At 43.8% G+C, this 12,605-nt stretch overlaps 1 protein-coding gene across 1 annotated transcript in view; it reads right to left on the bottom strand.

Annotated features, from left to right (window-relative positions):
- Positions 1-4,602: 4,602 nt before the first annotated feature.
- Positions 4,603-12,605, bottom strand: part of NIPSNAP1 (nipsnap homolog 1) — a 41,524-nt gene continuing 33,521 nt past the window's right edge. The window contains exons 8-10 of the mRNA XM_043973159.1: positions 10,461-10,555; positions 7,834-7,917; positions 4,603-5,729 (exon numbers count right to left, since the gene is read on the bottom strand). Of these exons, the coding sequence (XP_043829094.1) occupies positions 5,665-5,729; positions 7,834-7,917; positions 10,461-10,555 (244 nt within the window). The 3' untranslated portion in view covers positions 4,603-5,664. The remainder of the gene's footprint in view (positions 5,730-7,833; positions 7,918-10,460; positions 10,556-12,605) is intronic.

Genomic DNA, 12,605 nt, shown 5'->3' with positions numbered 1-12,605 from the left:
GCCGCCGAGCCTTCCGCTTCCGGTGGCTAGAGCGCCTAAGCCACGCCCATCCAAGTACCATAGAGAAGCAGACGGGAGGAGCGGCGCGCGCTGGGCCTTTCGGCTGCCCCCTTGTGGCCCCAAGTGCTCAGCTCAGGCGTCTGAGCGCCTCTACTTGTAAATCTCCCACCCCACTTAGGGCAGCGTGGCTTAGTGGATAGACCGTGGGCCTCTTAAGGACCCAGGTTCGACTCCCATCTCTGCCATCTGCTGCGCTGTATGAGTAGGAGCAAGTCATGTAACCGTAGAGCAGATGTGGTCAGCATGGGTAGAAATAAGAGGCCCAGGCAATGATAATATTATAACATTTATTGATCGACCGCAGAAGAAGGTACTTGTAGTTGGAGCTGTGCCTTGAAAGAAAATAGGGATTCTGAGAGGTGGAAGGTATTTTGTCTCACTTCCATCCCTGAGAATCCCTGATTTCCGGCAAGGCATTCTTCAATCAATTTTTATTGGACAGCCCTATTATTTCAATGGTGAAGGGAATTTCCACTGAGGGACTTCGTGGAGCAATGCAGATCAACACCTTTTCTGCAATTTATAGTCTTAGAGGCTTCTCATTTCTAAGTCTTAAGAAACTTGTCTGGAATTCTGAGAAGTTAGTCAAATCCACTCATTTAACAGATCCTTATCCAAGGCCCTCAGAGGTCAAGTGACTTGATTAGGGTCACAAAGAGTTAGGAAGGGATAGAGCTAGAGTTTGAACCCAAGTGCTTTGATGTGAAATCTAGCACTCTTTAATTTTATTTTTATCCCGAACTTAAAGATAAAAAAATAGTAATAATTAGCATTTCTGCAAATATATCAAAACACACAAAAAAGGTCTGTGTATGAAATTATGTTTTACATACACTTAAAAGTATACAGTCAATTTTATATTACTTTCAAAACTGACCTCCTCAACTGTGCTTCCTTCTGTTCTCTTTCATGTATTAAAAAAAAGTTTCCATGCTCATCTTTGTTGGCTATTGCTCATTTCCTCTATCTCAACTCTGCAATCAGCACTTTATTGCAATGTGCTCTACAGATATCTCATCTGATCCTCAAAACAACCTTGAGAGGTTGGTGCTATTATGAACCCTATTTTACAGAGGAAGCAACTGAGGCAGATAGAGATTAAGAGACTTGCCCAGGGTTACATAACTAGTAACCAGCTGAAGCTAGATTTGAACTCAGGTCTCCCTAACTCCAGATCAGTGTTCTAAATACAGCACTACCTAGCTTCCTCAAAAAAAGAAAAACTTTTAACAAGCAGTCAAGTAAAACAAATTCATACAATGACCACATACAAATATATCTTCATGTATCTACGTCTATATATCTGTCTGCAGCCTGAGTATGCATCCAGCATCCCTCTGTCAAGAGGAGGGTACTTCCTCATAGGTCCACTGGAGACATGGTTGGCCATTGTTTCCCTCAGAGTTCTTAGGTCTTTTCCTTTCATTGCAATGTTGTTGTCAATATATACTTTTGTTTTGTTCAGTTCACTGTGCATCAACTCCTACTTCTCTAAAAACATCTCTTTCATCATTTCTTAGAGCACAATCATATTCCATTACATTCATGGACTACTGTTTGTTCAGACATTCTCCTAATTGATGAATACTCTCAGGATTCAGAAGTTTGTTTTGTTGTTGGCTGTATCCTCATAGGTATTATCTCCCCTCCTGACCCTTTCTCACAATCCTACTTTATTTCCTTGTTTGATGTATTTTTTTCTTTTTTTTCAGGGCAATGAGGGTTAAGTGACTTGCCCAGGGTCACACAGCTAGTAAGTGTCAAAGTGTCTGAGGTCAAATTTGAACTCAGGTCCTCCTGAATCCAGGGCTGGTGCTTTATCCACTGCACCACCTAGCTGCCCCCGTTTTATATTTCTATAACAAACCAGGGGTGATGTATTTCTATACCAAATCCTCTTTTGTCTGATTCTCATAAAAGTTTCACCCAATATATCTTCCCTACCACTTCCTCCATGTTTGAAAATACTTGTCTTCTTTCTAGGTCTGTATGTTATCATTACTGCTTGCCTTCTCCTGTAAGTGAATGCATTGAATAAAGCAGGTATTAAATAAATATTTTAACTGATGAACAAATAAATCCTCATTTCTGTTAAAAAAAAATACTTGTCTTCTCATCCATCCCAATTATGAGAAGCGAGTTCTAGTTCTCCATTCTACAAGTATATTCCTTTCATTCTCCCTTATTTTTAGCCTCTTAAAACAGTCAAAACAAAACCAATCCAACCCCAAATTCCTGTTTTTCTTTTTAACTCCTTCAATGCCCTTTGAAGACATTACTTTTGAAGAGGGACTTGTTTGTTCTCCTTCATTAATATGTTAGTATTAAGTAAGGTCCCATCAATTGCTCCAATAAATTTACACTTTGCAGGGTAAGTTATTCTTGTTTGTAAACCAATATCTCTCGCTTTTTGGATACTGAATTCCTTGCTCTCCTTTGGTTTTTAGTAGATGCTGCCAGTTCTTGTATGATCCTGATTCTGGTTCTTTGGTACTTAAACTACTTCCTCAATGCTTGCAGTATGTTGTCTTTGATGTAGGAGCTCTTGATTTTGGCTATAATATTACTAGGACCTTTCCTTTTGGGGTTTCTTTCAGGTGGTAATCAGCAGATTCTTTCCATCTTCATCTTGCCTAATAAATCTGGGTAGTTTTCATTAGTGATTTCTTGAGATATAGTGATTGTCTTGATTGTTATTCAATTTGGAGTAAATTTCAGGTTTTTGCATGAGTAAGTAGATAAGTGAATGCTGGATGTTTGTCTCTCTCCAGGCTTCCAACTTGGATCATCTACCTCTGTCTCCCCACCTCCTTCCTAACTCTTCCTCTCCGTCACTGTGGAGCTTATTTTCAACAATAGTTGTACTCACTGGATCAAATTTTTGCTAATTTAACAGTCAAATGAGTTGGTCCTTTACTTAAGTAGAATTTAGTTATAAAGTAATGGAATCATCTCCCACAAAATCCAGTCATAGTTCTCTCAGTAACAAAACAAAACAAAAACCATCCTCATATACAGCTGTGATCTCATCAATTCAAGGTGCCCCGTGACCACATCCTTACATAGATTAATAAGAACTGGCATTGATACAGCATTGTTAGGTTTGTAAAGCATTTTACATGTTATCTCATTTGATCCTCACAACAACTCTGTGTGTTAGGTGCTATTTTTATCCTTATTTTATAGATAAGGAAACTGAGGCACTGTGGGGGTGAGGGGGGGAGTGACTTGCCCAAAGTCACACAGCTAATGTCAAAGGCAGGATTAGAATTTAGGTCTTCCTGACTCCAGGTACTTCACTCTATCCACTTTGCCACCCAGCTATCTCTACCTCTAAGTTAGAATTCCCCTCTACAACAAGGAAAAGCTGAAGGAAAGTGGAGGTGTTTGCAGTGAAGCTAGTTTAGGTTTCATGCCAGGACAGATCTCCTGACAATGAGGCTTATCCTACAATGAGCTGCCTGGAGAGTTGATTGGTTCCTTGGGAGGTCTTCCGGTAGAGGCCGTACAACCACTTGTCAGGTATGTCATAGTGTGGATTCCTTTTCCAGTATGAGCTGGACCAGGAGGCCTCCGAGGTCCTTCCAACCCTCAAACCGTGATGCTGACAAGTCTTTATCCAGCCCTTGCTTGAAGATACCCCCAGTCCCAAGACTTTAATTGTAAGGAGGAAGTTGTGCCTGACATAATTCCTCCTCTGCCTCTTTGAAGCTCCCCCTTCCCCTCCACAGTTCCTGGTTCTGCCCTCTAGGCCCAAGAAGAGCAAGGTAATCCATCCAGGTGATAGCCCTTCGGCAAGAGCTTTCAAGTCTTCCCTTCCCCAGATTCTACGCTCCTTTGGGAGAAAGAGGCTAGCCCCCATTATTATCCCACTGTGCCCTCTGCCCAGGCCTCTCACTGGACAACTCCAACCCTGTCTGTCTCCATTGGTTCCAACCTCATTTTCCGAGCTGCTTCTTAGTTCCTCCCCTTTCACCAGCTCCAATCTCTCCTATCTCGGGAATCTTGGGGCAGCTGGGGAGATTCCTGGCAAGTGAAGAAGAGCAAACACCATTTCTATTAAATATTTAATTAGGTCAGTCAGTGACTTTCAGTACAGGCTGCCCCAGAGGGGTATGGATCCAAGCCTCCTGGCATAATTTGTGGGGTACAGGGACCCAAAGAGGCCCAACCCCACTCCTCCCAGGTATGGCAATGAACCCCATGTGGAAACAGAGACAATGATGGAAGGAGAGACTGTTAGCTCAAGAGAAACATAGGAGAGAGGAAAGAGAAGGAGATGACTGCCAGGAGAGGGAGAGCATGGCCCAGAGCTCTGTTAAAAAAGAAAGTGGCAGGGCAGCTAGGTGGCACAGTGGATAGAGCACCGGCCCTGGATTCAGGAGTACCTGGGTTCAAATCTGGCCTCAGACACTTAATATTTACTAGCTGTGTGACCCTGGGCAAGTCACTTAACCCCAACTGCCTCACTAAAAAAAAAAAAGAAAGAAAGAAAGAAAGAAAGAAAGAAAGAAAGAAAGAAAGAAAGAAAGAAAGAAAGAAAGAAAGAAAGAAAGAAAGAAAGTGGCTGGGAGGCCTCCTCTTCTGCCCAGCTGGCAGCTGCAGTGATAGCTAACATCCTAACCCATGCCCATGAAGACAGCACAAATTCAAGACTGCCCTGCCCTCAGGCCCCTGCCCGCAGGCAGTGAGCCCTCCATCTTCTAAAAGCTGGGCTCAAAAGCCCCCATCCCAACAGCCTTGATCTCTTTTAGCCCTCTCACTGGTTTAAGATCATTTATTGAGAGCCTGGGTTAAGTAGCAAAGACAGGGACTTGGCTCAGGGACATCAGGGAAGCCAGTAGCTGAGGTAGGCATGGAAGACTGTAGAGCCCGACCCCAGCTCTTGCCTCTAATCTCTAACCACAGGGCAACACTATCTCTTACATAAATATGATTGCATTTTCATGGAAGGAAACCAGGCCTAGGCAGCCAGAGCAGAGGGGTCTTGGGGAAAAGGAAATTAGAAGCTGAGACCTGCTTAAACTTCCCTGGGGGGATCAGGAGCTGGCAGAATGAGGAGAATGGTAAGAAGAATGATTGCTAGCTTTATGGTTTGCAAAGCCGTTTACATACATTATCTTGTTTGCTCCTCACAACAACCCTGTGAGGTAGGTGATATTATTATCCCCATTTGACAGATGAGCAAACTGAGGCCCAGAGAGATCAAAACGCCCAGCTAGTTACATAGCTAGGAAGTGTCTTAAGCATGATTTAAACACAGGTCTTCCTGATTCCAAACCCCAAACTCTAACCATTGGGTCAGGCATCTGCCTGAAACCAAAGGAAGAACAGAAAGGGGAGGTGGTGCAATTAGAAGCAGACAGGTCTTGGTCTAATTCAGCGAGCCTCAGCCTGACCTAACTCCCTGAGGATCCTGCCAGACCCCAAAGAAGGAATGAGGCATGAAATCTGAGAGGATGGGGGGGAAGGGAGGGAGCAGGGGAAATGGGGTATGAGGTGGAGAGGAAGCTGTGGGGGGGAAGAGGGAGTGTCTGGGGAGGGGAGGAGGGGGACTCTTCTGGCTAACAGCTCCCTCCAGGGACGAGCAAGGAGTCCGCAGGGTCACTGGAGGGGTGAGATCTTCAGGGGAATCATGATACGAGACTCCATGTTCCGTACCAGAGGGACTGTGGAAAGAAAGGATTAAGGTCACTGGGACTGTGCAGTGGACCCTCCCCTCATAACTAGGGACTTTTCTGCAATGATTCAAAGCTTGAGAAGCCCTTGACATCCATTATCTCACAGATCCCAAGATGCCAACGGATAGCTGATATGGCATTGGATTCAATGATGCGGCTGCGAGCACATCCTGGCCAAGTCCAGTCCAGGGTCTTCCATACACTCACCCCCCAGGGACATGCAGGCTGTCCCTTCATGACCGAGCCTTTCTCCTTTTCCATCATCTACTTCTTAAGTTCTATTCTTTATGCAGATTTGTCTTTGGAACTCTCTCCTATTGCAATTCCTATGCATCCTTCCAATGCCCTTTGGGACCAGTCCTGTGATCTCATCAATTTGAGGACCTTCCAATGAGGAAACCCCCTCTACCAGTGAGGAAACTCTACTAATGAGGAAAAGCCCTCTACCATTGCAGATCAGCAATGGCTCCACAGAGAGATGCCCAGAGCCTTGAGAGATTTAGTGATTTGCCTGGGGCTAGATAGTCAATAAATGGCAGGGGCAGGAATTAAAACCAGCCCCTTCCTGAATCTGAGGAGACCTGTCTACTCCCTATGACAGAGTGACTCGACCCCAGCTACCATGCCACACTCCATACTCCTCTCCTCTAGGGCAGGAATTAGCAAACTGGCTGATGGGCCAAATCTGGCCCACCTGCCTGTTTTTTGTATGCTCTTCGAGATAAGAATGTTTTTTATGTTAAATGTCAATTATGACAAGTACATTAAGCATACATGTGTTGTCATTAAAATACATTAAATATAAAACCATTAAAAATGTAAAAAACGTTCTTAGTTCCCAAAACCAGGCAAGGTAGCAGGTTCCATTTGGTCTGTCAGCCATGACTCGCTGACACCTCCTTGAGACAGATCAGGAAATAGCATGGACTGGTGGAAAGAGTCCAGAGCCCAGAACTTGGGCTCTTGCCCTGCACTCCTTGTAGCTTTATGTCTGTGAAAAAACTGCCTTACCTCTCTGAGATTCTCTTCCCTCACTTGTAAAATACAGATAAGATTTATACTGCCTCCCACTGAGGGAAGTCTGAGAATAAACACTCTATAGAGTATAGCTTGTTATATAGATATTATCCACGTCCCCTCCCATGAGGAGGCCATAGGATGGAGCAGAAATAGAAAGAAGGAAAAGGCTGAGAGGTGACCCCTTCTCAACAGAGAAGACCATAGAAGTGACTAGTAAAGGTACCTTTGCCCAGTGTCTCACATATGGTAGGGATTTTATAAATATCTGTTGAATGAAAGGGTGAATGAATGAATGAATGAATAAATGAATGAATGAATGAATGGGAGCACGGTCCATTTGTCTCAGTTGCCAATAATTACTAGAGGAGAAATTAAAAGCAATAGAACATTCATTCATCTGTGTGACCCTGGGCAAGTCACTTAACCCTCATTGCCCGGCAAAACAAAAACGAAAACAAAAAGAACATTCATTCTCAAACTCTTTCATCTGTGTCCAAGCTAAGGCTCCACTTTATCCTCCTGTTGTTGAGAAGCAAACAAGCAGGCAACAAGCATTTATTAAGTGCCTACTGTTTGCTCAGTACTGTAATAGGACCTGGGGATACAAAACCCTGCCCTCGAGACACTTAACGTTCTACAGGGGTGGGTGGGGAGGAAAGGGGCACACACGCACATGCACATATGAAATAAGTGATATATCATTAGATCATTGATTCAGAGCTGGAAGGGATCTTAGAGATGGTCTAGTTCAACTCTTTCTTTTTGCAGATAAGTGACCCGTACAAGGTCACACGGTTAGACAAAAGTCTCAATTCAAAGTCAGGTTCTCTGGCTCCAAATTCAGCCCTCTGCACCGCACCACAGCTCCCCCCTCCCCAGCAGAATGTAATCTCCTTAAGGACAGGAACAATTTTGGTTTTGTCTTTGTATCTTGGGTGCCAAGCATAGGATCTGGGAACTAATAGGCATTTCCTAAATGCTTTCTGATCCATTAACAAGAGCCCTATTTTGGAGAGTGGTGGTGCTGAGGGCAGATGCTGAGAAGATTAGGATGGACCGCCAAACACCTTACCTGTGTAATAGACATTCTCATCCCAGCCCCTCTTCCTCCAGGCTGCATTCCGGGTTTCCTCCCGGGACTGCAGGTCTTTATAGGCTAGAGAAAGAAACAGGGTGTGTTAGTCAAATGAGGATTTCAGAGCCAAGTGCTACTTCCATCTCCTCTCCAGCTTAGGACTTTCTGCAGGGTCCCCAGAAAGAAATCTGCTTTGGGTCTCCTTTACTGATGAGGAGCTACGACCCACAGGCTGAGCATCTGACGCGTAGTAGGTGCTTAATAAATGTTTACTAACTGTCTATTCACTCCAGGGCTTCCAGGTCAGGTCTGGCTGGTTCAGGAGGTTTTGGTGAAAGAAAGCAACCACTCTTTAGTTTCCCTAGAGGAAAGGTCCAGGACCAATAGGGGGAGGTGCAAAGAGCCCACTTAAGGCTCGATGTCAGGAAACGCTCCTCCAATGAGACCTCTCGTCAAATGGTACAGAGGCGGTGGGCTCTCCATGCTCAGGTGTTATCCAGCAGAGGCTGGAAGCCCATTTGTTGGGTATGTTACAGTGGGAAATCCTTTGGCATGTAGGTTGGACCAGGTGAGATCCCTGACGTTCCTTCCATTTTCAGATTCAGTGATTTCGATCTAGAAGAGGCAGTTCTTATTTTTGCCAAGCATGGGATACCAACAACAGCCCTGCAGTCACCGTCGGGGTGAGACAAAATACTGGGTTGAATATGTCATAGGCTGACCCAGTGTGTCCATGAGAGTCCTTAATGGGCTCCTGGCCACCTTGATCCCTATCAATATTAGATTAGGTAATCTAAGTCTATATGTAAGACATCTAACAAGGACAGTGGCATAATGGAAAGTGCATGGACCTTGGAATCTGTGGAACATGGGTCAAAATCCAGGATCTTCTACTGGCTTAGAGGAGAGTCCCATAACCTCTCAGTTTCAATGTCTGTGAAATGGAAATTAAAATACTTTGAATTCCTGAGGTGTTGCAAGGACCACAAGGGAGTATTTATGCTGATGTAATCATAGAAATGGGAGTTGGTATTGTGGGTATGAGGGATTTATTGCTTATAAGATTTTAAATGGAGGAGGCTGTCTGGTCATGGAATTTTTTCTTTCTTTCTTTTTTTTTTGAAGGGGCAATGAGGGTTAAGTGACTTGCCCAGGGTCACACAGCTAGTAAGTGTCAAGTGTCTGAGGCTGGATTTAAACTCAGGTCCTCCTGAATCCAGGGCCCATGCTTTCTCCACTGCCCCACCCCCACCCCATGGAATTTCTGAGTTGGAAGGGATCTCAAAGGGCATCCAGTCCAAGCCCCATTTGAATAATTACCTCCTTCAACAAAATCTCTGATAAATGGCCCATTGTCCAGCCTCTGTTTGAAGATCTTCAAAGAGGAGGAGCCAGCCTGCCACCCCTAGAGACAGCTCATTCTAGCTTGGGGCAGCTGTCACAGGCATTGGGGTTTTCTGACATCCCACCTAAATCCCTGTATTGCTCCTGGTTCAGCCTTCTGGGGCTAAGCAGAACGAGGCTAATCCCTCTTCCACATGACAGCCCACTGCAAATACTTGAAGACAGCTTCATGTATAATCCCTTTTCTGTTCGACTTTTTACATGTAAATACAAATGCTCATTTTATTGGGGTTGTTTAAGTTCAGGGAAAAAGAAAGAAGACAGCAATCAAATCCCCTCTAAGCCTGATCTTTTCTAGGCTAAGCATGCCCTGTTCTTTCTCTGTCTTTTTAATTCTATATTTATACAGAGAGCTTTGGTTTTCCATCACTTTCATTTCAGAATCTGTCCCCAGCCAACCAGCCATCACTATGAATAGAGGGAAAAAGGAAGTAATAAATGCAGCTACACATACACATCAAAGGCTGACAGTATAGTCAATGTTCCACATCCACAGTTCTTTTCATTAATCTCCATATAGCCTGGTCTCTAACCCTCTCACCATCTTGCCCCACCCCCACCTCCATGTCCTTCTTAAAAATATAATGCCCTAAAGGGAACACAGGAATTCAGATACTGTCTGAGCAGGGAAGAATAAGGGGAGGTTCACAAATCCCTTGTGGTAGAACAGGGGTCCACGAGGGAATTTATGGATAGATGTTGGGGGTCTGTGAACTTGACTGGGAAAATAATAGATATATACACACATATGTACAATACACACATGTATATATACACATGTATGTACACATGTATGTATATATGTGTCTATAAGTATTTCCTTCAACTACCTACAAACATTGTTCTGAGGAGGGGGTCCATAGGTTTCATCTGATGGTCAAAGGAGGGGCCCATGACGCAAAAAAGGTCGTAGAACACCTGCTCTGAAATGTGTTGCCTAGCTGTAGACTGCTATTTTTACTTGTTTACTCATAACATGCACATAAGAGAGAGGGTATAGTCCAGGCCCTGGTTCATCCTTTCCATCCAGGGCCAGGAGAAGGAAACTCTATTTCTCTTTTTAAGTTCCCAAGATTTTTCTTCTTCTTTTGCCTTCAGTCAGTCAAGGGGGCCATATTTCAGAAAATAGGGAATGGGGAGAAAAAATGCTCATCCCCAGTTGCCTGTGACCCACAGCTAGCAATGGGGACAGGAAGTGAGAAAGAGAAAGACCAACCTACCCCAGAGATGGTGGACCTCATAGAGCTCTCCAATCTGGGAGAAGAAGCCACCCACAGCTTCCTGGTTTTCCTGACGGTACTTGATCGCTCGAGCCCTGGAGGAGGGCAGAATAGAAATTAGGAAGAAGCCACCTAGCTTAGCAGTTGACCTGGCCTACAGCTTGTGTTCAATATAGTCTGAGCTCTTGGTGTAAGGTAAAGGACACTAGACTCGGAATTAGGGTTTGAATCTGAAAGTCAACCTTTTCCACCTGTGTCACTGTGGAAGAGTTACTTTCATCCTAAGCCTCAGGTTTCTCCAAAAGAAAATGGAGTTGGGGGCAGCTAGGTGGCGCAGTGGATAAAGCACCAGCCCTGGATTCAGGAGGACCTGAGTTCAAATCTGGCCTCAAACACTTGACACTTACTAGCTGTGTGACCTTGGGCAAGTCACTTAACCCTCAGTGCCCTACCAAAACAAACAAACAAAAAATAAAGTAAATTAAAAAAAAAAAGAAAATGGAGTTGATGCCAATTAATCAGTTGACCTCACAAAGTGTTGGTAAGGCTAAAATGAGATAAGAGGCAGCTATTTGATGCCATGGATAGAATGCTGGGCCTGCAGTCAGGAAGACCTGACTCCAGACATTTACTAGCTGTGTGACGGTGGAATAGTATTGTGCTGTAAGAAATGATGAATGTGAAGGATTTAGAGAAATATAGGAAGACTTCTATGAATTGATGCAGAGAGGAATAAGTAGAACCAGGAAAACAACACAAAGAATGACTACAAGGAAATGGGGAAAAAAGAAAACGTGAAACTGGATACTGGGTAATTCTGGTCACTCAACCTCTGCCTGCCTCAGTTTCCTCATTTGGAAAGCAGAGATCAAAATAGCACCTACCTCCCAGGGTTGTCAGAAAGATCAAATGAGATAATATTTGTAAAACTCTTTGCAAACCATAATGCTCTTTCAATATATAAATAATAATGCATATATGCTATCATTATTATTATTGCTATTGTGGTGATCATGTGCATTGCAAACCTTAAAGCCCTATGTGAATGCCAGTGAGTATTAAATTTGTTAGTTCCTTAAAGAAGGCTTGGTGAGGGGAAGAGTAGAAAGATGGAGAGAGGGAAGATGCTACTGCTGCCTTGGAGACCAACAGAGTAAGCCCTTCAGCTCTCCCATCTGAGCCCAGGTCTGCAAGAGGAAGCACAAAAACGTGACAGGGAGCCAAGGGAACCCGAACAGATTATAAGAGAAGACTTAATGACCAAAGCTAGCAAACTGGAAAAGATGGCAAGAGACCACTTTGGAGGAGTCATGGAAAGACAGGAACATTCACACTGTTGGTGGACCCATGAATTGGTCCAATTTTGGAAAGCAAATTGGAATATGCTAAGAAGAGTTATCAGAATGTGCCTATCCTTTGACCCAAAGATCATATACCTTAAGGAGGTCAGTGACCAAAAGAAAGGTTCCATAAATGCCAAAATTATCAGTTATTGACTGTTTTTCTTTTTTTTTTTTGAGAGATCAAAGAATAAAGTTGATGCCCATCAATTAGAGAATGGCTAAACAAACTATGGTACATGAGTGTGATGGAATAGTACTGTGCTGGAAGAAACGATGAATGTGAAGGATTCAGAGAAGTATAGGAAGACTTCTATGAACTGATGCAGAGAGGAATAAGTAGAACCAGGAAAACAACACAAAGAATGACTACAAGGAAATGGGGGAAAAAAGAAAAAGTGAAACTGAATTCTGGGTAATTAAACTGATTATGTTTGGCCCTGAAGAAGAGATATGAGAATGTACCTCTCTCCCATCATCATAGATGTGGGGGACAATGGAATGCTACATATATGTCAGACTTGGCTAATGTTTTGGTTAGTTTTGCTCAATTTTTTTCTTCATCATAAAGGATGGCTCTCTGAGAAGGGGATATGTTGGAGGGAAAGATAGGGAAATGAAGGGATGTAAAACCAAGATGGCAATACAATATTCATTTTTTTTTGGGTGAGGCAATTGGGGTTAAGTGACTTGCCCAGGGTCACACAGCCAGTAAGTGTCAAGTGTCTGAGGCTGGATTTGAACCCAGGTCCTCCCGAATCCAGGGCCAGTGCTCTATCCACTGTGCCACCTAGCTGCCCCTACA

Source organism: Dromiciops gliroides, chromosome 1 (genome assembly GCF_019393635.1).
Source record: "Dromiciops gliroides isolate mDroGli1 chromosome 1, mDroGli1.pri, whole genome shotgun sequence".
Classification (NCBI taxonomy): domain Eukaryota; kingdom Metazoa; phylum Chordata; class Mammalia; order Microbiotheria; family Microbiotheriidae; genus Dromiciops; species Dromiciops gliroides.
The sequence above is the reverse complement of the archived record's forward strand: the minus strand, read 5'-3'. Positions and strand labels throughout refer to the sequence as shown.